Source organism: Berghia stephanieae, chromosome 1, assembly GCF_034508935.2.
Source record: "Berghia stephanieae isolate SIO BIC M18660-M18661 chromosome 1, UCSD_Bste_1.3, whole genome shotgun sequence".
Classification (NCBI taxonomy): Eukaryota; Metazoa; Mollusca; class Gastropoda; order Nudibranchia; family Aeolidiidae; genus Berghia; species Berghia stephanieae.
This window is the reverse complement of record NC_088360.1, coordinates 114,758,240-114,779,721: the sequence shown is the minus strand read 5'-3', so window position 1 is coordinate 114,779,721 and position 21,482 is coordinate 114,758,240. Positions and strand designations below refer to the sequence as shown.

General features: G+C 34.0%; 1 protein-coding gene across 10 annotated transcripts in view; it reads left to right on the top strand.

Annotated features, from left to right (window-relative positions):
- LOC144962806 (E3 ubiquitin-protein ligase RNF220-like) overlaps positions 1-10,088 on the top strand; it is a 64,558-nt gene extending 54,470 nt beyond the window's left edge. For all 10 annotated transcript variants that reach the window (XM_078896079.1, XM_078896078.1, XM_078896072.1 and 7 more), the window contains exons 7-14: positions 844-974; positions 1,578-1,695; positions 2,121-2,217; positions 2,515-2,607; positions 3,539-3,613; positions 4,834-4,933; positions 5,747-5,821; positions 7,029-10,088. In XM_078896079.1, the coding sequence (XP_078752205.1) occupies positions 844-974; positions 1,578-1,695; positions 2,121-2,217; positions 2,515-2,607; positions 3,539-3,613; positions 4,834-4,933; positions 5,747-5,821; positions 7,029-7,100 (761 nt within the window). In that variant the 3' untranslated portion in view covers positions 7,101-10,088. The remainder of the gene's footprint in view (positions 1-843; positions 975-1,577; positions 1,696-2,120; positions 2,218-2,514; positions 2,608-3,538; positions 3,614-4,833; positions 4,934-5,746; positions 5,822-7,028) is intronic.
- The last annotated feature ends 11,394 nt before the right edge of the window (positions 10,089-21,482 follow it).

Below are 21,482 nucleotides of genomic sequence, written 5' to 3'. Positions count from 1 at the left end.
CTAGTTGTAGAAAAATAAGTAGAATGAAAGAGGAGACATATCCGTATTTATTGGATGGGCGTGGTTGGAATAAACCCCTTACTCACAGGAGAGTTCCAATTGTGTTGATGATATTAGGTTTTCTCCGCCCCCTTTTTTTGAATAAACGTCTAAAAGGTTGAGATGACCTATCCCCCTCTCTCTATGCGTGTGTGTGTGTGTGTGTGTGTGTGTGTGTGTGTGTGTGTATGTGTGTGAGAGAGAGAGAGCACATCTTTTTTTTCTTTCTTTTTTGTTTGTTTTTGCTGGAGATCCCTTTGGATTTCTCGATTCAGCTAGCTGAAATGGAAAGTTTGGGAACTAGTTGTTTTTGCTCGGTACCACGTGGGTGACTGCATAGCTAATTAATGGATATATTTATTATATATTCAGCTATTTTTTTTTTCTTTTTTTTTTTTTTTTATTGGGGTGGGGGGGGGGGGGGGGGGGCGCAAAGGAAACACAGATCTTTAGCTTTTTTTGCCCGTGTCCTGCCTTATTCGTGTTGTGCCATTTTCCACGATTATGACATTGGAATAATTGTTATCATGAATGGTTAAATACTTATTTCATTATTTTATTTTAAATAAGCGTAATAGAATTATTTTAATCTTCTAAACATCACAAAGCAAAGAAAACTAGAGAAGGGGGTGGAAATTGAATACCTGGGCACCACGCAAAATGACCGAAGTAGACAAGTTTAATGACAATTTTTAAATAATGAGGACACATATGGTGATTAGGTCTTTTCTCTTTCGTTTGCTCTTATTCAGCTTATTTCTTCTCTTATTTATTTTATATTAATTTTGTTTTGACTTTTTACAGCTCGAAGCCGAAACAAGAAGAAGAAGCCTGGTGAAGATGGAATGAAGGAGACAACGTGTCCTATCTGTAATGAAAGACTAACTGGTCTACCTGAAGAATTAAATGCACACGTGGAAATTTGTCTAAAGCAGGTATTTCATAAATGAATACATAGATACATAGATAAATGAATAAATAAATAAATACCACAATTAAGGAAACATGAATGAATAAATAGATAAATAAATAAATAAATAAGTAAATAAATAAATATATAAATAAAAGTAGATGCATAAATAAATAATTAAATAAATGAATGAATAAATTAATAGATAACATACTAAGCAAAATGAATGAATAAATAAATAAATAAGTAGAATAATACATAAATAAATAAATAAATGAATGAATAATTAATAAATGAATGAATGAATGAATGAATGAATGAATGAATGAATAAATAGATAAATAAGGAGATAAACAAACATGTATATAATGAATTAGTAAAGTTATCAAAAAATCAATCAATCAAGCAACTAAACAGTCAGTGAAATAAGAAGTAACTAGGTAAATGCTTGTTAGAATAAATAGCTGAAGAAAACTGAATAAAAAGTAAGTAATTTATTATAAAGATGCAAAGTCATAATAATCTCTACTTGGACTAGAGTTTTTGCAACCATCAATGCCCATTTAGTCACTTGATACATTTTACTTCACTATAAACCAATCATTTCACTATTTTTTACTTCATCTAGAGGTCAGAAGGTGCAGATGAAGACGAGGCAGTTGATGTGGAGGGAGAATTTGAAGAATATGAATGGGCAGGCCAGACTAGAATCAGGGCTACAACCATGCTGCAAGGGGGATTTGCAGGTCAGTTATCTATTCTTTTCTTTTTTGTCTTACTTTATTCATCATTTTTGCTGGTAACTAGTAGATGGACTAGATGGGTACATCACTCCTTTATTTTCATTCCATGTTTATTTCACTTGTCATCATCACATAATTTATCAATGGATCTTCGTTCAGATTTTTCTTTCCATATCTTGCAGAAAATAAGTTACATCCGATTTGTATTTCGATTTGTTAGAATTGTTTTTTTTTCTTTCTTTCTTCCCTTCCCCCCCCCCCCCCCCCTTTCTCTCTCTCTCACTAGCTCTCTCTCTCTCTCTCTCTTTCTCTCTCAAATTTTTGTTTTTCTTTTCTTTTTTTCAAAATGGTGAATATCAAGTTTTGGTGTATATGTTAATATATTATTTTTAGAGTTATTTCTTTCAATTTTGCTTTTCCTGTGACAGCATCAGGATTCCAGACTGTTAACACGAAGAGGACATCGGATGAAGAAGCAGAGTTAAATGTTGATGGTGATGACTCAGATGAATTTGGTAAACCTCAGTATCCTTTCCAAAAGTTAAATTGTTAGTTTTGTTTTTTGAATACCTACATTTAATTTTCCTCCAATTTTCTTTCTCTCTTAATAAATGATCATGATAAAATTATCATGTCCCATTCTATATTAAACTTTTTGTCTGAATTGAATTATTTTAATTGTTACAAGTTTGGATTAGATTATTTAAAAAGAAATTGCTATAAAAATACATTTGAAAAGAGTTTTTATTCATGATGATTCATAGTGAATAATATTATGTGAATAAAACAGTGTATGAAGTCATCCTTAACTCTTTCGTAAAGATTCTGTGAAAAAGATATACTTCCATTAGAGGCTGAAAATGCTGAAATTGGTGAACAATCGTCTTCTGTCACATCGTCAATACCACAAAGCAGGTAAGAACCGGTCAGAGTATTGAATGAAAAGATTGTTTTTGTTTAACTATTTATTTGAGTGGAAATCAATATGAAGTCTTTTGTTTAAAATTAAGCTGTGCTGCTTGAATCCTGAAAAAAAAGGAAAAGATAAAACAATGATGAAGTTGAATGTAAGTTCAAATTTTATCAAAAAGAAGAAATGAAGAGTTGACTTTCAAAACCTGCTAGGTGACTCCAAGGTAGAAAATCTGTTAACACTCTCAGGCAATCATCAGGGAAAATTTTAAGTTTAAAATATTCAGGATAATGAACATTTTCATTTAATATTTTTCTGAGGGAACCTAAATATTGAAGTGAGACAATTCAAATATTTTGTTATATATTATTCTAAAGGAAAATTTCCCATCTACTCATTTTACTAAAGTGGGCAGGCATGCATGGGTAGTGGACACTTTAATACGTTCTATGCACACCTTGGTCATTTCGACCTTAAGTGCAGATTTTACTTAAAATTTTTTTGAAAGAATGAAATTGGGAAATCTCAATTTACATCGGAAAGTCCCAAAACACCTTTTATTAGCCTTCAAAAGTATTTCTTGCGACATGTGGACCCTTTTCTTCAAGTGCCTCACATTTATTCTTTTAAAAGTCCATCACCAATGTGAAATTTTTTATTGATTTTTTTATTGATCAACTCTTGCACCCCTCCTTCTCATAATTTTTAATTCATCAAGTGGAAACTTGTGATAAAATATCATCTTTTTATATAATATGCAAGGGTATTTTCATTTATTTTTTTTTAGTTTGGTACAATTTACAATTTATTAACACCAAATGCTAATGATATTAACCTTACGGTTTATTTCCAGAAATCAAATTTCTAAGAGAAATTCATAATGAAGATGTTTGATTTTTACAATATTTGAATTTTATTTTTCTTACTCTACAGCTCAAGCTATTTGCCAGAGTCAAGCAGTGGACCATCATTTTCCAATGAAAGACTCAGCCAGAACTGTGATCCTGTGTAAGTTATGAGGATTACATACACTCAAGCACAGTCACCTCGAACTCCTCAGGACATGCAAAACGTAGTTCAAGAAAAACTTGTACAAAGAGTAATAAGGAAAAATTTGGGCCATTTGAATGATTTTAAGGAAATCGTGTGTTCGAGGAAAGAGTACTCCAGTATATAAAGCTTTAGTATAAAGTAATATTGATCTATTTAACCACCTATTGATAACTCACTGCATGCAATAACCCGCTACTTTTGTGTAGCAGAATATTTTACTAAGAGAATCAAATTTAAGTCTCATGTTTCGAATAATTGCATTCAGAAATTGCAAGGTGGTTTCTACTGCAGTATGACAGTAAAATTATTACACAAACTGACATAAATGTAAAATTGATAATTTGCCAAGATACTCGATAAAGATGCTTTAAAGAGATACTATTACACCTGCTTTCCCCTCCCTTCTCCCCTTCCGAATTCTTTTTTTTTTTTCTACTTATAGTATTTGATCTTGATTTTAATTAATGGTTGATCTTGAGCGGCTAACTCAACTCATGCAATGACCAGATGTTTCTCATTAATTTTAGCTCAAACACAAATTGGCACTATTGGCTTGGATATCATTCATTCTCATTGTCAGGTTTCAACGATGAAAGTACCATGGAAAAAATCACTATCAAGACAGAGCTAGAAATAAAGTCAGACAGTCGGACTCTGAAATTTAGTCACTGTTGAATTTGGATAGTTTTGTCTTTTCAAAAGTGAACAAGATTTTTAAAAATATTGGTTTGACAGAAGGTGCAGGACTACTTCTGCTCTCGTTTTAGGTTTACAGTAACAGCCCATACTGAAAATTTGCCCAAATATTTAGAAGACAATAATAACTTGAAAACATATTGTGCATCGCTTTTCTGCATTTTCTTTTCTCCTCTTTTCTGTAACTGGAAATGACTTAGAGGAGGATGAGAATGAATTGAGAGCAAAATGCTTAGGAAATCTTTGGGAGTTAAAGTGGTATTTTAAAAATAATGACCCCGTTTCACTCTTGAGCGTTATTTATTAAAAAGAAAATTGGATAATTGAAATTTCTCTGTGACACAATGTCAAAAAAAGTAATGCAATAACAGAGAAATTTCAATTATCTAAGATTACTTGAACTAGGAAAACAATCACGTGATAAGATTATCGTAATTGAAATATTTTCTCACTGTGTACCATATTTTATTTTATTGCAGTGGAAGCACCCAAGGCAATGAACTCGTTTCTGCTTTGAAGACCAAACTTCGAGATTTGGAAGATTCAAAAATAGAAAAGCAGAAATGTTTGATTTGTATGGTAAGAATGACATTTTTATCCTCAAATCTTAAATAAATCATAATGATTTGATTCAAACATGAGAAAATCGCTCAAACTTTTCAAAAAACTTTTGTCTGAAGATTCCATATTAGAATGCTGAGGTTGTTCAAATGAACTTAAAACATGTGATGATGTTGGTCAAACAATTTGCTGCAGACTTTGTCGAATAATAAAAATCAAGCGATTTTTAATCTCAGTAAATGATTATTGACAGACTGACTTAATACACATAACTGAATATTTTCTTATTTTGATCCAAAAAGAGCCCACATTACCCATATTATTGTAATGATTATAATAGAAATAATCGGAAGATTTTCTCTTTCCTAAATTGGGCCATTTTGAGGGTTTCTAATACCAGTAGCTTATTACAGAGGAAAAGGTGCAATACAGAAGAGCATAGGTATAACGGACAAGTCCAAGCAGAGTTAAAATGCTTGTAATATCAGTAGTTCTAAATCTCAGTCAACTCTCACTCACATATAATATTTTTCTGTCGTCCCCATCACCTAAGTTTTACTTTGCTCACACACATTCTTCATGTCCAATGCCTTTTTGTAACAGCGTTGTTTTTGTAGAAAGAAAAAGCCATAATAATGCCATACAGGTGCTATATATCATCTTACATATTAAGTGTTGTTGTTGGCTACGGACCCCTTGTCAACCACATTTCTCGGACATTGTGTCTGATACTTGTATGTCTTAAAGTTAAAATTAAAAAAAGAAATATTATTCTTCATAAACAAAATAATTCCATTGCCTTTTATATTTTGTTGTTGTTATTATTTGCAGGAAGCTTACAGAAATCCCCTTACTTCTATTCAGTGTTGGCACGTCCATTGTCAATCTTGTTGGCTAAAAACCCTGGTAATGACCTCTTACATTCATCTCAGATCTTTTTTTTTATATATATAATTTTTTTTTTTTTAATTGTCGAACTCAGATACAAAAACATTGCAGAGCTGAGGATCAGATTGATATTGAATGCAAAACATAATCAGTCAAACTTTTACCAGGTAAATTTTATAATTTATTGGAAATCAGGTCATTGAACCTGAGGGCCACTGAAATCTAAAATCTCTTTTCTATTCATCATTTTACATTACTTAAATATCAAAAGGAACAAAAAGAAATTGTATGTTTCCCAATCCAGGTGTTTCCAACACATAATAAATGGGAGTGAAATGGTCAATGAAAACAATGAGAATGAAAGCCACATCTTGGAGAAAGAACAAATAAAAGCCCAATTACCAGCAATGACTAGATCGTCATGTTTTAATGCTTTAAAGTTAAAGTTTATTTGACGGTTGTGAGATTCTAGTGGAATGTTTTAAAATTAAAAATAACTTACTTTTGTAGATATAGGTTTTTTTGTTTTTTTTTAAAGAGTTTTACGGCGCTTGCAAAACATTTAGTTCATATCAGTGCTAGTAAAAAGGAAGAAAATGGGAAAGTCAATAACTTCTCGAATTACAATTAAACCACCCCCAGACAAAGGGAAATGGATTCAAATAAGTAACATATATACTTCATCAATGTATTTAGTTTGAGATCACCTAAAAGTCTTACCCAGACACCAGCAGAGGATCCCACAAAGATGAACACACTCTGCTGCCCCCTCAGCCAAGGACTCCGTCATAGACCAGGACAAAACTAAGTTATCGCATTCCAAGACAAAGACAAAATGCAGCTAAGAAAACAGATATAGGGGGATAGAAGACACAAGTACCTCCTGCCCACCATTGAAGATCAGAAGACCCCACTCAGTAGAAATAGCATTAACCTAAGTAATTCTTTCAAGAATGTAACATTGTTCACTATCCTTGCTCCGTTTCTTTGTAGTGTTGCATACTGTATCTAGAATAGATGATTACAGTGTAAAACTTTTTTTTCTCCCTATTTTGTAATGTGTAAATTTCCCCATTCCCCCTGCTCTTGCCAAAAAATTTTTAATCCGGTTAGTTTTAATGATTGTTGTAGATCTTTGATGCACAGGTTTAGCAGATTGTTTGTAGTTCATTAAACATTTGTCATCATGATTTCAATTTTCCTTTCTTTTCTGTCAAAATTGCAGGGTGTCAAGAAGTTGTGTCCACAATGTAACATGATAACATCGCCATCAGACCTGAGGAGAATATTTTTGTAGGTTTCCGGTGGACAAAATGTTTATAATGTACATAGTTGATTGTTTTAGCTATGATGATTCATGTTATTGTTTTTGTCTTTGCTGTTGCTTGAATTCCATTCGTCAGACAGACAAGAATGTCAGGGATACCATCTTCTTCAACTGAACTGACTGACTCAGACTGCATATTACTGTAAATTTAAATGAAGTCAATAATGACAACTTGCACAGTTTTCATTTTTTTGTTTTGCAATCCCAGCAACTCAATATGACAATCGTGGCAACTTCATTGCTTGATAAATAATTTTGATCGGCTTGCGCCATCAAATCATTGACTGTGATATTAGAGTCAATTCTTTGTCTCTTGTGTGTCGTTTGATTGCTACTAGTTTCAAACATTTAAATTCACTTCTTAGACTTAGATGTCATTGTTTTAAAGTAATACAATGGTTATCCCAAGTCATTTGAAAAAAATATAAGTAATCTATAAAGAATCTTTAGTTTTAAAATTTGTGATTTTACAAATGTAATCTCCTTAAAAGATTGTTGTAGGGATTCTAATTTCATTGAGTGAGCTTTAAAGAATTTGAATTTTTATTGTAAAAAGATACCAAGAAATTGTTTTTTAAAATTAATAAATAAAAAATCATTTTTCTTGTTCAATTTGTCAAATATCACTGTGCATTATTTGTTCTCTTAAAGTGTTAAAAAGTTTATCGTTTTTAGTTCTTGTTCCATGTTTAGATCAGTTCCATTCCATTGATTTGAAAATCAGAAATTTAGATAAGGTGACCAACTCTTAATCACTACTTGTTATTGACATTTAATTTTTTTCTGTTGCCCTATTGTAATCCTTTAACTACAGTATATTTGGGAGTTGCCATATAACACATTTATGATGTCCTATTTTTTTCTTACTAGTAAACAATGCCCTATTTATTTTTTGAAATACATGTATCATGGTTTATATGTCATATCAATTTGAAGACGGAGAGCAAAACAGCATATTAAAATAAATAAAATGGATGAAAAACATGTTGTTATGATTCAGTCACTTGTATGTTAAATAATTTGAAATATATGTTAATAAGTGATTGAATATAACATATTTCTAGTAAATCGTTCTCACAGTTATTAAAATTTAAAAAACAAAACTAAACGAATGTGAATTCTTTTTGCAAAAGTCCGATTTCTAAATGTACCTGGCACTGATATTATGTGAGTAAGGCAGAAAACATTATGGGTTGAATGAAGTTTTTTTTTTTTGTGTTTAAGTAAAGAGACTGAATGATTGGTTTGAATTGTTGATTGTACATGATAAAGAAAATACTTTTTTCTTTTAACAGAGATGTTTCATTTTTATTATTATTATTATTTTTTTTTTGTGTGGTCTTAATTTGGGACCAAGTCAATGTTGGAAGGGTGAGGTTCAGTGTATAGCAATCAGATAGCGTTTATTTACAATTATAGTGCATTTTTTGCCTTGTTGGTGGGGTTTGATTTTACGATAACCAATCATTATAATTATTTCTCTTGCTAAGTGATCCGTGGCAGCGATACCACAATACCCGCCACGTCGATGTTAGTGATAATGATGTCCTGGTGAAGTGGCAAGATTGGTGATAACAACTCGAGGAATACCTAAAGGGGTTGATTATGATTTGAAAGAAATTTAGTCCTGCTATATATTAAAAGTTTTTAAAAAAATCCAAGCCCCTCCATAGAATCAGACAGGCTTGTTGACTAATTGTTTCTTGCCACTTTTAAATCAATAATACTGAGAGTTCAATTTTTATTGTTTTATTTAAGGAAAGAATGGCAAAGGAGCCAAGTGATTTAGTCTTGACCCATGGATTAAAAGAACACGAGTTCAAACCCAGAAAAAGAGACTGGTATTTTATCTTCCTTCAAAGCTCTTACTTTTACTTAGATAGTGGAGACAAACAGGTTACCATTACCAATGCCACCCAATATCTCAAAATGGTTTTATATTTGGATGAATCAAACTCAGAAAAAATGATTTTTGAATTGAAATGTTAAGAATTTTGAATTATTTTCAATGTAAGAGATGGCATGTGAATTAACCCCTAAGTTTCATATATGTGGTTAGAAATTCAATTTCCATCTCTTTGTTTATTCACGACATGATATTAGATATTGCTCTGAGACAGCTGGTCACGTTTATGATAGTTGCCATGCTTGTGTATCTGACCATTATAGGGGCTCTTGTGTTTTCTACAATATGATTTAACTGTTTAATTAATCAGACACGTATGCCTCTGTACATAGGGATGCAACTTCATTCTTTTTAATGTATCCTCAGTGATTTTGCTCCCCCCCCCCCCCCATATGGGCTGTAGAGGTCTCCTGTGGCTGACTCGCTTAGTTCCCTGTACTGTATTATTACCATAATTTTATAGCCATTCCTCGAAGCTTTTTTTTTTTAAATCCTAGAATGGAACTTGTTTTTAAAAAGTAAAAGACACGCCAGGGAACCGTTGTACAGAGAGGGAAAAAGTCATATATATGTTTTGTAGGAGTTATTATTTTTCATGTAAATCATTCTCTATTGCATATATGCAATTGTTAGTTATTAATATGTATTTTTGTGCATTTGAGTCTTTTCATTTAAGCAGGATACCTAGGCCTGTTATGGTCAGAGACAAAAAAAAAAAAAATTGCTCCTGCTTATATTTTTTCTGTTGTGCAAGTGCCCTTTTGTCTTACTTTGCTTGTACCCTTGTCAGAAAATATAAACTCCTCCATTATCTTCCTTTTGTTGATGGTGATATGACATTGTACTGTCACACTAAAACTCTTTAAAATAAAAATTGGGTCAGGATTTTTGATTGTTGGAAAACTTTGCCATGAAAGTCATTTTGTTTGTTTCTGAGAGCATGCACTTTCATAATTTGAGAGATTGCACTTTCCTTTTTAATTTAAGCATTTGTTTTGTTGATTGAAGCAATATAATTTTGTTTAAATAAAATAAAGACATTTAATTAAGAATTTGTGTCATTCTGAATTGCTTTTAATCAAGAAAGAAAAAGTGATCTGGTGATTCCAATACAAAATCATTTTTGATTTTTACAATTTACTCATACCATTGCCTATGTGAGACTTCAGACTCAGTGGGTTCTTGCTGGGCACAGGGGTAGATTGCTATGGGGATCTACTTGTACCTATTCCCTTTTCTTACAATGAATTGTTCAATGTTTGATCTATTCCCAGCAAAAGAAAACTCAGATTCAGCTTCTTAAAATTTTATGAGACAAGATAGTAATAGATAATTGGATATTTTCTGAGAGCTTATTTTACTTTTTGGGGGTCCTGATAACACAACTGGTTGAGCACTCACTTCACAAGCAAACGGACTGAGATCGATCCCAGGTGCAGTTGAGATTTTTCTCTGATCCCCCTATCTCCCTAACAGTGATTGGATAGCTAGATCTGTTAAATCTGGTGGAAAGTACTTTGCAATAGACTACCGACATATCCAAAGGGTAACAAGCAATTGCTATTGTCCGTTTCACGCTATAGAAAATGGGATGTCTTTTGTCTGTTTCATGATTTGGGCCATAACCTGATAACAAATGCTTAAACATGGTCTCCACACAGAGCAAGAAACAAAGGACAGCTTAGAAACAGCTGGAGGAGGAGGGATGAAGTAAAGAAAGATCATTATACATCGATATGGACAGAAAAGATGGCAGCGAGCCAAACATGATGGAGAGTAATTGTCAATAGCCTATGCTCCAGCCAAATGACAGGCCTATGTAACTGTTTCATGCAACAGAAACAAGCGTAAACTCCATGTATTAAAAACTATTAAGAACGATTCAACAAGATATCTGCTCTGCTTCACAGATTTTGCCCACCTTGTCTTTCTTCTCAACCCCAGTAAGATCCTATAAATTAAATAAATAAATTGAAGAAAACATTTGTCCCCCCCCCCCCCCCCTTTTACTTTTCTTTAGTTTTTCTGTTAAAAAGTTCTCTTAATATACCTTACACATATACTTCAAGTTAAGTTCATGTTAAAAACTATTTATTGATTTCCAGAAAAATCGTAGAAAAAAAAAAGAAGAAATTAAAACATTAATAAATAAACAAGAAAATTAATATAAGATATAAGCATAAAGATTATATATACATAAAAAAAAACAACAGTATAAAATCTCACCCTTTCCCTTGTTTGATATATGTACCTATATAATATAATGGATGGTGAATAGTAGCAGTCATCTGGATAGATTGTTTATTGGAATGCTATTGGGGGGTCTCGATAGCCCAGCTGGTAGACACTTGCTTAACACACAAAGGGACTGGGATCGATCCTTAGTGAAAGGAAGATTTTTTTCTAAACCAGCAGTGATTGTGTAGCTGGGTCTGTTAGATCTTAATGAAAGTACTTTAATAGCATCCTATCAAAAGGCTAGCAAGCAATTACTCTTGTCCATTTGACACAATAGAAACTGAGATAAACTGCGGCTCCATGGACCTTGTGGCTCTTCCCTTTATTGATTTGACATAACGACACCTCCCTTCATGGAACAAAGTCTGAAACAAAATTTATGTCCTAACAATTGCAGTAATATCAGAATATTGTATGTCAAGCAAAAAAAAAAAAAAAAAAAATTTAAAAAAATTTAAAAAGACCCTAGACTTCTATATATTGTTACTCAACAACAATTGTTTCAAAAATTAATAAAGATTTATTTAGCAATAGGGCATAGCAATTTCATAGGTACATTGATAAAAATTTTAGTCAATGAATAATTTTGTAAAGCATGTCAAATAAAGTAAAGCTACAAAAGGTGGCACATCCAAAGGTTTGTCTCAAGTGGGCTGACCACGACAGTAAATATCTGTCACCTTGTGTAATTTTACGTTGACATGCCTTACAAAATTAATCGTAAACTAAAACATCAAGTTACCTATGAACTTGTTATAGACATTCAGCAGTGAGAAACGTGGACATATATGGGCCTAGAAACGAATTCTGCCAAATAAATGCTTCTGATAAATGAAAAGGTAGAGGGTGATAGGGAATGGGAGGCATAAATAAGGGTGTATAAAAGTGAAATTTAGATGCAGAACTCCAGCTATCACACACATAATTTTTCAACAAAAAAAAAAAATAAATAAATAAAGCAACGGCAACATCTTGTATCATTTATCTAATGTCTCCTGCACATATGTTTGTGTGGAAATCATTCAATTTCTGAATTAAATACTTTTATTCCTTCTGTCTTTCCAAATTGCGAGGTAACACTTGTTTTTGATGATGAGCTTGAAGTGACAAAATGATCAGATATCATGTATTACAGCTGAACGGCTCACTTTGTTTGGAGTAAGGATTGGCACTCCAAATAACGGATATTGAAATGACGTAACAAGTGTAATCCATTGAACTTTGAGGAAATAAGATATATTCCAACTCACTTAAAAGAATCACTGAGCTTTTGGGGATAAAAAGGTTATATGGATCCTTGGACGGGGAATTTGTATCAGCTTTTATATTTCTGTCCTGGTTTGTTTTCAAATTCGGGGTATGTTGGAAACTGACCTGTGGATAAGAAAAAAAAGTAAATGTCTTATTCAGATCATACTTGTAAGAATAGTTTAATTTTAACTATGAAATTGAAGAGGTGCTGCTGATGATATTATCACTAAAAATGATGATGATGATGGTGGTAAAAATGAAACATTGCACTCGTTTAATCTCACACTGATGCTTTGGTGGTGGTTGTTGTGGTGATACTGTGGTATTGGAGGTAGCTAGGATGACCATGATGATGATAGTGATGATGTTGTATTGATCAAGGTGACATTAAGTTGCGGTGATTATAATGATGAAGGAGGCCTTGAGGATGGTGGTATTGATGATAGTGATCTAGTGGTGATGTCGATACTGTGATAATAATGTGTGAGTATAGTGATGTTGATTTCTCTGTCCCAGCTCAGCAAATTTCAGACCATTTTAATTTTCCAAATACAGTGCAGCACAGAAATCTCGAACATGCAAATCTTAAAATTACGGAAATCTTGAGCATGTCTAAATCCCCCTTCTAGATCCCTCTATTCTCACAGTATTGGTAACACTGAAATCTCGGAAAAACTGGACATTCACTTCTGTGTTCGTTCATAAAATTCGTTTGCTTCGTATTGAATGGAAATGAAAGCTATCATTCTCATCATCGTGTGGCATTAAGTGAGTTCGCTAATGTAACAAGCGTGCGTTTGTCTGGAGTTTATATATATGTGTGTGTGTGTGGGGGGGGGGGGGGGGGGGGGGGGGGGTTGCAAGGATTGATTGACCAGTGTCTGATGCACATGATGCGTCACTCAATATAATCCTAATGTGTACAGTACCAGTGGGAGACTAGCAAAGCAGTGATAACCTGAGCTGTTATCTTAAAATCAAACAAGTAATTTGGGATGGGGTGATAGGTGAGGTGCAGTAGATATGAGTGAGGAGTGATAGTGATTAGGTACAGACTTGACATTCTGAGTGTGTTACAGTAGAACATGAAAGTAACGTACTCGGAAATAGCGAGTAAAATCTAAATCCCCGTTTTTTTCTCTTATTTGAGTCAATAAAATTAGCATGCAAGTAGCGAGTATGAAAAAGAGGTCAACTCGGAAATAACGAGCATTTCCTGCCCTAGCCTTGGACTTTGAACGAAAGCTGAAAATATACAAGAGCAATGTTTTAAGTGTACTGCTTTATGGAAGTGAAAGCTGGAAAATGACATCCTCCTTAATACAGAAACTAGAAGCCTTTCAGAACAAGTGTTTAAAAAGAATTTTTAATTTATTTTGGCCTACAAAAATAAGAACAGTGGATCTATTAAAGAAAGCTGACTGCACTAGCATTGATAGCCAAATAAAAAGAAGAAGATGGCGTTGGCTGGGTCATGTGGCCAGAATGGAAAAAGGGTCACTTCCCAAGACAGCCTTGTACTGGACAGCAGATGGGAAGAGAAAGCGGGGAAGACCCAAAGAAACCTGGCGAAGGACGATGGAGAAAGAATTAAAGGAAGCAGGCCTGTCCTGGAATACAGCCACCGCAAAAGCAGCCGATCGCAAAAAATGGAGATGTCTGGTGGATGCCCTATGTGCCTCAAGGCCCGAAGAGGATTAAGTAAGTAAGTAAGTAAAGCAAAACACCAGACAAGGGCGATTTAAATATTTTTAGCCTAGCTTCTTTTCTTTTCTTATTTTTCGTTACGAGTAATATTACATAGTAGCCTAGTCTAGAGTACATAATAGGCGAAACAAATTTGGGTGGAGGTTGGGTGTGTGTGTTTGTGTGCGTGTGGGGGTCAATTATTCACCCAATGTGGTGCCGCGCGAGGTAAGCACTGGCAGCCAACATGTCAACATGCCTCACTTCGCAGCATCGGTCAGTGAGTCGCATTCGTTAATGAACGACATGATCAGCGAGAGCGGGGAGCCTGGAACCATCATTTCAGTGGGTCAGTGATTGAGTGATGCGCTTGCTTACCTCATCAAACATGCCTAGTGCATACAAACACTCGCACACACACATACACGAAATCTTGATGAAAATGGAAGGGGTGGATCAACTTCAACCTGTGGCCATCATTACGTAGTTAACGAAGGCCGTGTTCAACCCCGCCCTCACCCCACTTTATCCACACACAGTCATTTGCATGCACGCGCGGCACACACGCACAAACACACACACACACACACACACACACACACACACACACATTGTCTTTCCATATTTTTGTACGGCCGAGTGACCTTTCCTGGCAACTCGGGAATAGCGAGAACTAGGAAATAGCGAGTAATCAGGAGTGGACCCGTCGAACTCGCTATTTCCGAGTTCTACTGTATCAACAACAAAGGAATTAGGAACCTTATTCCAAACCTAGAATGAGACAAGATGAACTGAACACTACACCTCATTACAATGAGACTTTACCAAAACTACTCATGTTTACCTCCCTCATATTCTTCTTCATTTTCTGCGTAAAATACTCAACACGGAAATCTTGAACAAACATGCCTGAGCCTAACTTGTTTGAGATTCCATGCTGCACTGTAATTTGCGACGTTTTCCTGACTATCTCAATGCCTCAGAATCTTGCTTTAACTATTGCCAGTCATTTCAAACAACAAAGAAAAGCAAAATTTGTTGCTGTACTGTCGATCACTGTTTTGCCATGACTAAATGCCTTATTGAGAACAACATACAAATCGAATCATCACGCTTATAAGCAACCCTAATTAATTTGAGATTTATGACAACTTGAGTGCAGATGTATGGAAAAAGGGTCACTTCCCAAGACAGCCCTGTACTGGACAGCAGATGGGAAGAGAAAACAGGGGAGACCCAAAGAATGGACAATGGATAAAGAAATAAAGGAAGCAGGCCTGTCTTGGAATAAAACCACCGCAAAAGCAGCTGATCGCAAAGAATGGAGATGTCTGGTGGATGCCCTATGTGCCTCAAGGCCTGAAGAGGATTAAGTAAGTAATGTGCAGATGAATCTGGCCTTTTCATCAAGTCAGGGATTTCCATAGAGAGACAGCTGAGAGCATAAAGGCAAAAGTACAAGTAACAAGTGTTTACTCTGTTTAACGTGGAGTCCTTCTAACTCAAGATCAGAGAAGTCTGTGCTATAAGAAGGGTAATTTTTTAAAATCATATCTTTTTGCATCTCTTATGCACACTGAGTTCCATAGCGAGTTGGTTTTAAACAGACAATTAGGGTGATAAGAAAAACAAAGCTCTACCCTTACAAATTGATTGTACTTACTTTGATGGCTCTCTGGCTTGATGTTCTCTGTGATGGGCAGGGCTGAATTAGTAGTTGAATCATTACTTTCAACCTGAAACAAAAAAAAAAATAAAATTAATTATCTCCTGTGTGACTTAAGCTGACAATATTGATATTCCTTGTGTATTCGAAAAACAATTATGAACTTCGTAATTAGCAGTCAAGATGATTCTGAAACAATTTAATAAAATTTTCTCATTCTTACCATGACAGAAATAATAGGATAAAAAGTTTAGGAAACAAGAGCTACAATGAATACGTATTACACCTATCGGATTTATTACTCAACCCATTATCCCTATCATACCAGGAGAATGATACAAACTCAATTAAGAATAAGCTTACATACCTAAGAGGTTGGTGATAGAAATGACACACCTTATATAATGAGGTTAGAAGAAAGTTAAATGATGCACAGAAAAAGTTTTGCAATTGATCAGTGACAAATTTTTTAAAAAAATTCAAGTTATTGAAAAGGTGACTCATTTATTTGGAAGCGTGTGTTCAACAGAAATTTATAAAACAAAGACACTACAACTCACAAGAAAAAACTTGCCCAGAATTTTAATCTAAGACTTTTCAGTCCAAGATGGATGACTTACAACTACTCAATCAACTAGCCTAGTAATGTAGTACATCTGATGACTTGATTTTCAAAAATTATCAAGCATTATTTCACTCAAGGACAATAAAGTACACTTAACTAAGGAAAGGGACAGAGTGTTAGATGAGGAACCCATGGAACACAAAATACATTGACAATTTATGAAATCTGTAAATCTAATCTTAGAAATAATTTTTAAATACTATTTTTATCAAAATGTGATCTGCATTTGTTTCTCCTCTTGTTTTAATGGTGATTCTAGTATTTTAAACATCCGTTTCTAACTATTCAGAGCTAAAGATAGTTATTGATTTGGAGGCCTTTATCTTTAACATTCGCCATAAATAGATATTTACTGTGCAACAAATACTACAACCATCACCACATCATCATCTGTAAAACCACCACTACAACCACTTACACATCATCATTCCTCCAACCACCACAAAATCATCACCCCTCTGATCGCTACTACAACAACCACTAGATCATCATCCCTACCATCACTACAACAACGACACCACATATTTGACTATTATAATGCAAGAGTTAAAAATGACCCACAACGGGAAAGGGATTGAAAGTTTAAAAAGCCATATCAGGTAAAAATTATGCTACCAATGCAATTAAATATCAGCAACAGAATATGTTGTTAGTGATGTTAAATTTAGAATACATTGGGGGTAGAGGTCAGTGACATAACTGGTGGCCAAGTTATGCAGTTCTTAGACCCTCAGGGTCATTTTGACCCACGACGTAGGGTTATAATGATCACAACTTACTTCTCCAGTTTCGAATCCTTTTTCAAGTTTTTTGGCTCTCATCTTTGTCTGCATCATTCGAGCATAATTTCTTTGAATCTCCTGTGGATTGCATCACAATGGAATAAGTAAATGTAATCTTTCAATGTGATGATAGTAAATTGTTCTGAAAATCCTATCATCCATCCATGCTTAAAATAGAAGAAACAATTTCATGTTTGAATGAAAGATATGGATTGTATTTTACCAATAACTCAATTACATGGACAATCTATATAGATCATTTGTTTGTCGGGGAGCTACGAATATGAAATGACAATGCCGCCCACTATGGAATTAAGTCTATAAAGAAACTCGTGTTGTTGCAACTGCAGGTTTCAATTTAATGGATCAAATCAGTCAGATCAGATTATTGAAAGATACGATTGAAAAAATTATAAGGACTGAATAAATAAAGATTTAAGAAAATCTGCTAATTAAAAACTTAAAGGCTCACAGAAATGGCCGGAGGTGGGGGAAATGGACATGTGGATCAGGATCATGGCACACCTGTAACTAATTGTTTGGGTGGAACTAGATGTTGTACATGGACTCATTACAGAAGCAGTTGGATGGGGAGAGCCAATGAAGCAAAGGATGAGGACAACTTCCAAGGAGAAGAGGTATGAGGAGGAGAAAAAGGAGGATGAAGTGAAGGAGGGGGAAGAGGAGAAGGAGGAGGAAGAGCAGGAGAAAAAGAAGAAGAAGAAAAAATGGGAAGAGGAGAAGGAGCAATAGCAGAAGAAAAAAAAGATATAGCGGAGAAGAGGAAAAGCTGGATGGTGGTGGTTTGGGAGGACGAGTAGGAGAGAGATGAGAGTGAACAGCCATAAAGTTAAAGAATCAATCAAACCAGTAGACTTTGCATTCAACAACATGGTGAGAACTGAGTCGGACCAGTGCAAAGAAAAAGAAGCTCACAAAAATGAATCAATCCAGAGACTAGTGAATCAAAGAAACAAAACGACAAACTTCTTAACTCTTTAGGATTCAACCTGACAAAAACCGACAACGGCATAATATTCATGGGCGGGGTAGTCAAGACTGGCCTCAGTAAGTAAAATCCAATCGTTGTGAAGGAAATGACAGGCCCTGTCACTGCCGCAGGGTGTTTTCAGCTTTGATTTTTATAAATTTGCCGACAGAAAAGAAAATACGTTTCAGAAATTGCAATTTAAATCCTATTTTATTTGCGGGTGAAAATCATTGACATTGCACTTTGTTTGGTAAAAATCGGTAAAAAATAACGACTTTGGTGATGAAAAATGACTTTGAAGACCATTATTGTAAACTTTAAAAAATATTATGAATAATTTATAACTCCCTTATTTGTGGGTCGATTTTGTCATTCGAGGTATCAATTTTATTGTAATAAAGAGATAGGAACTTCAGAATTATTTTTTCTGATGCGAAATTATTACTTTGTAATTTTAGCACCAAGAAAAATAGTCGGTAAATAAATTTGTTACACCTCTTTGATAGACCGCCGGGGTCCGTTCGTGTAGAATTGTGAATCAAGCATCTCAAACTCTTCGACCAATCACAGGCTATCTATCCAGCTGGCCGAAACAAAGACGCTTCTCCCCGTCGATGTATTACGCTATTGTTATGCAACGAATATAACACCTTATGGAGTAGGCCTAAAAGCTAAAATCTAAAAGTAAAAAATATAATTCTGAGGAATTTGAAAGTCACATTGCTGAAATCAGCTTGAAAAAAGAAGTACATTGGTCTTTGTTTCATAAAAATCGGTTGAAAACCAACTGTTTTACGAATAAATTTGATTTTAAAAATTCCTTTTGTTTATTTTAGCTTTTTTTTAGCAACTTTTTTATTTATCGACCGATTTTCTTGATTTTTATATCATTCTTTATATCTCAAAGAGACGAGATCAGTGATATACTTTGTTTGTTTCAAATGTAACTAGAACATAATTTGGCTTTTTTACCTATCGACCATGCCTGGATAATTTATTCAACAACGTGGCGATGTGACGCAACTATTCCATGGCCGTCTTCCACTGCATCGACGATGATTCAATTCATTGTTGACGGCTGTTGACACGTGAGCTGCCAGAACGACCAATCGTTGAAGGGTCAAGATGCTCAGTAGCCAATCGTTCTTCGGTCAAAAAACTTATGAACTCACGAGAACAAAAGTTTGAAATGTGGTGATGGACGGACCTATGAAATTGTTTCTGGGCGGAGTTTAGCCATGAGTGACCGTAGAAAACGAAAAGGCGACTACAGATATCAAAGAGTAGGCTTATATCATCAAAGGATGTCTACATGATTGACATGGCCATAAAGGGAACTCATTATCTACTCCCCCAAAAAGAATCTGAACACGAGAGGGTTAATGCTTTGTCCCAAATTTATGGCACGAAGTCGCATAACATGACAAAGAAAACATTCAAATTTAATAAAAGCAATTCTTAAAAGAAAAACTATTTTAAAAATAACTTTTAAATAGGCCCATTACAGTTTCAGGCATGCAATCTAGTGCACACATTTATAGAAACTCAGATGGGGAAACATATTTTGACTATCTGGACAGCAACGACATTGGCTTAGGAAAAAAAAATCAGAATCCGCTTATACTATTAGCACAGTCTGGCTTATAAACACACTGTCTGATTCAATGGAACGTCGTTATAAATGGAGAATACTGTAATAATAATAATAATAATAATAATAATAATATAACAATAATAATAATGATAATAATAATAATAATAATAATAATAATAATAATAATAATAATAATAATAATAATAATAATAATAATAATAATAATAATATATAATAACAATAAAACATTTAAAAAAAAACATAATCTGAGTCACTAATCTATGCTCACATACCTCCTGAGTTGGAGGGTCTACTCTTCTCCTTCTTAACCAGGCTGTAGATACACAAAAGAAAAATGACAATGACCATGTAAAAAAACTCAATAAACTGCATACATAATCTTGCACTATGAATTAAAAAACACCTGAGGTCACAATATTGCCTTTCCTCCTTGCTTCTATTTAAACAATGGTTAATTTCCCCCAAGCCTTGATTATGTTGATTGACTACCCATCGTTCATTGATTCTTTTCATATTACCATTTTTAAAAAAAAGAAAAAGAAGAACAAAAAAAAAAAAAAAGATAAATTATCTAGAGAATTGACAAATTGAGGTGCTTATCAGGTTGTCAGGAACAAAATTATAATACTGGAAATAAAATTCAAATTTTAGGTCCAGTTGGTATACGACAGCTTTTGTCTTTCTTTGCTCCTGAAAAATCTAAATTCGGTGTATTAGTTATGATTCAACAATAAACTCATTTCTTTTAAATGCTTATTTTTTATCACCCATTCTTCGGAGAAATGTTTAATGTTTAATCAATGAGACATGAATAAAACCAGATCTTATATAATTACGTTTAAAGTTCTACACAAAACTTGAAATCAGTTTTTACCTTACACACATTTCATGAAAATTAGGGCCGTACTGTCCCTTAAAAAAAGATAAAGGAATGAAATATAGATAATTATTTTCTAGGTATTTTACAATGGGATTCACATAGATTGTATTGTAATAAAAAAGTTTATTTTCAGCACTGATCTGTTCCCCCAGCAATAAATGGGTAGTCATGTCTCTTTATCTGGCAAAAGTAATGGAACTTGAAACCAGGATATTCATCCCTAACAAAGCAACCCCTCAATGTCTCTTTAAACAACTGACCCATTCTTATAATAATAATATTTTTATGGCCTTTCTTTTCCATCACTTTTTGTTACTCTGATATCTTTGCTTACATTCCCATTCGACTGGTATTGTGGGTTGTTCAAATTGATCTCGAAATCGATCATCTGGTTCTTCAATATATCTTGATCCTCTCAAGTTTCGTTCTCTATCTGTGGATATCATATAAACATTTTAGAATTCAAAAAAAACTAAAATTAATTGGAAAAGATGCAAAGAATTCATAAAATTTCACCTTCAGTGCATTAAATAAAAGGCCACATCTCCACTACAGAGTAACCTGGACTTTTGATTATTGGCAGACCCTATCACTATCTGGCAATAACCAAAAGCCTGGCCTTTTTAATATTGGCAGACACATTTATCAAGTTGGCAGAATGATTTTATGCAAAATGTCAAACTAGGCGTGAAAAATACCAAATATTCTGAAA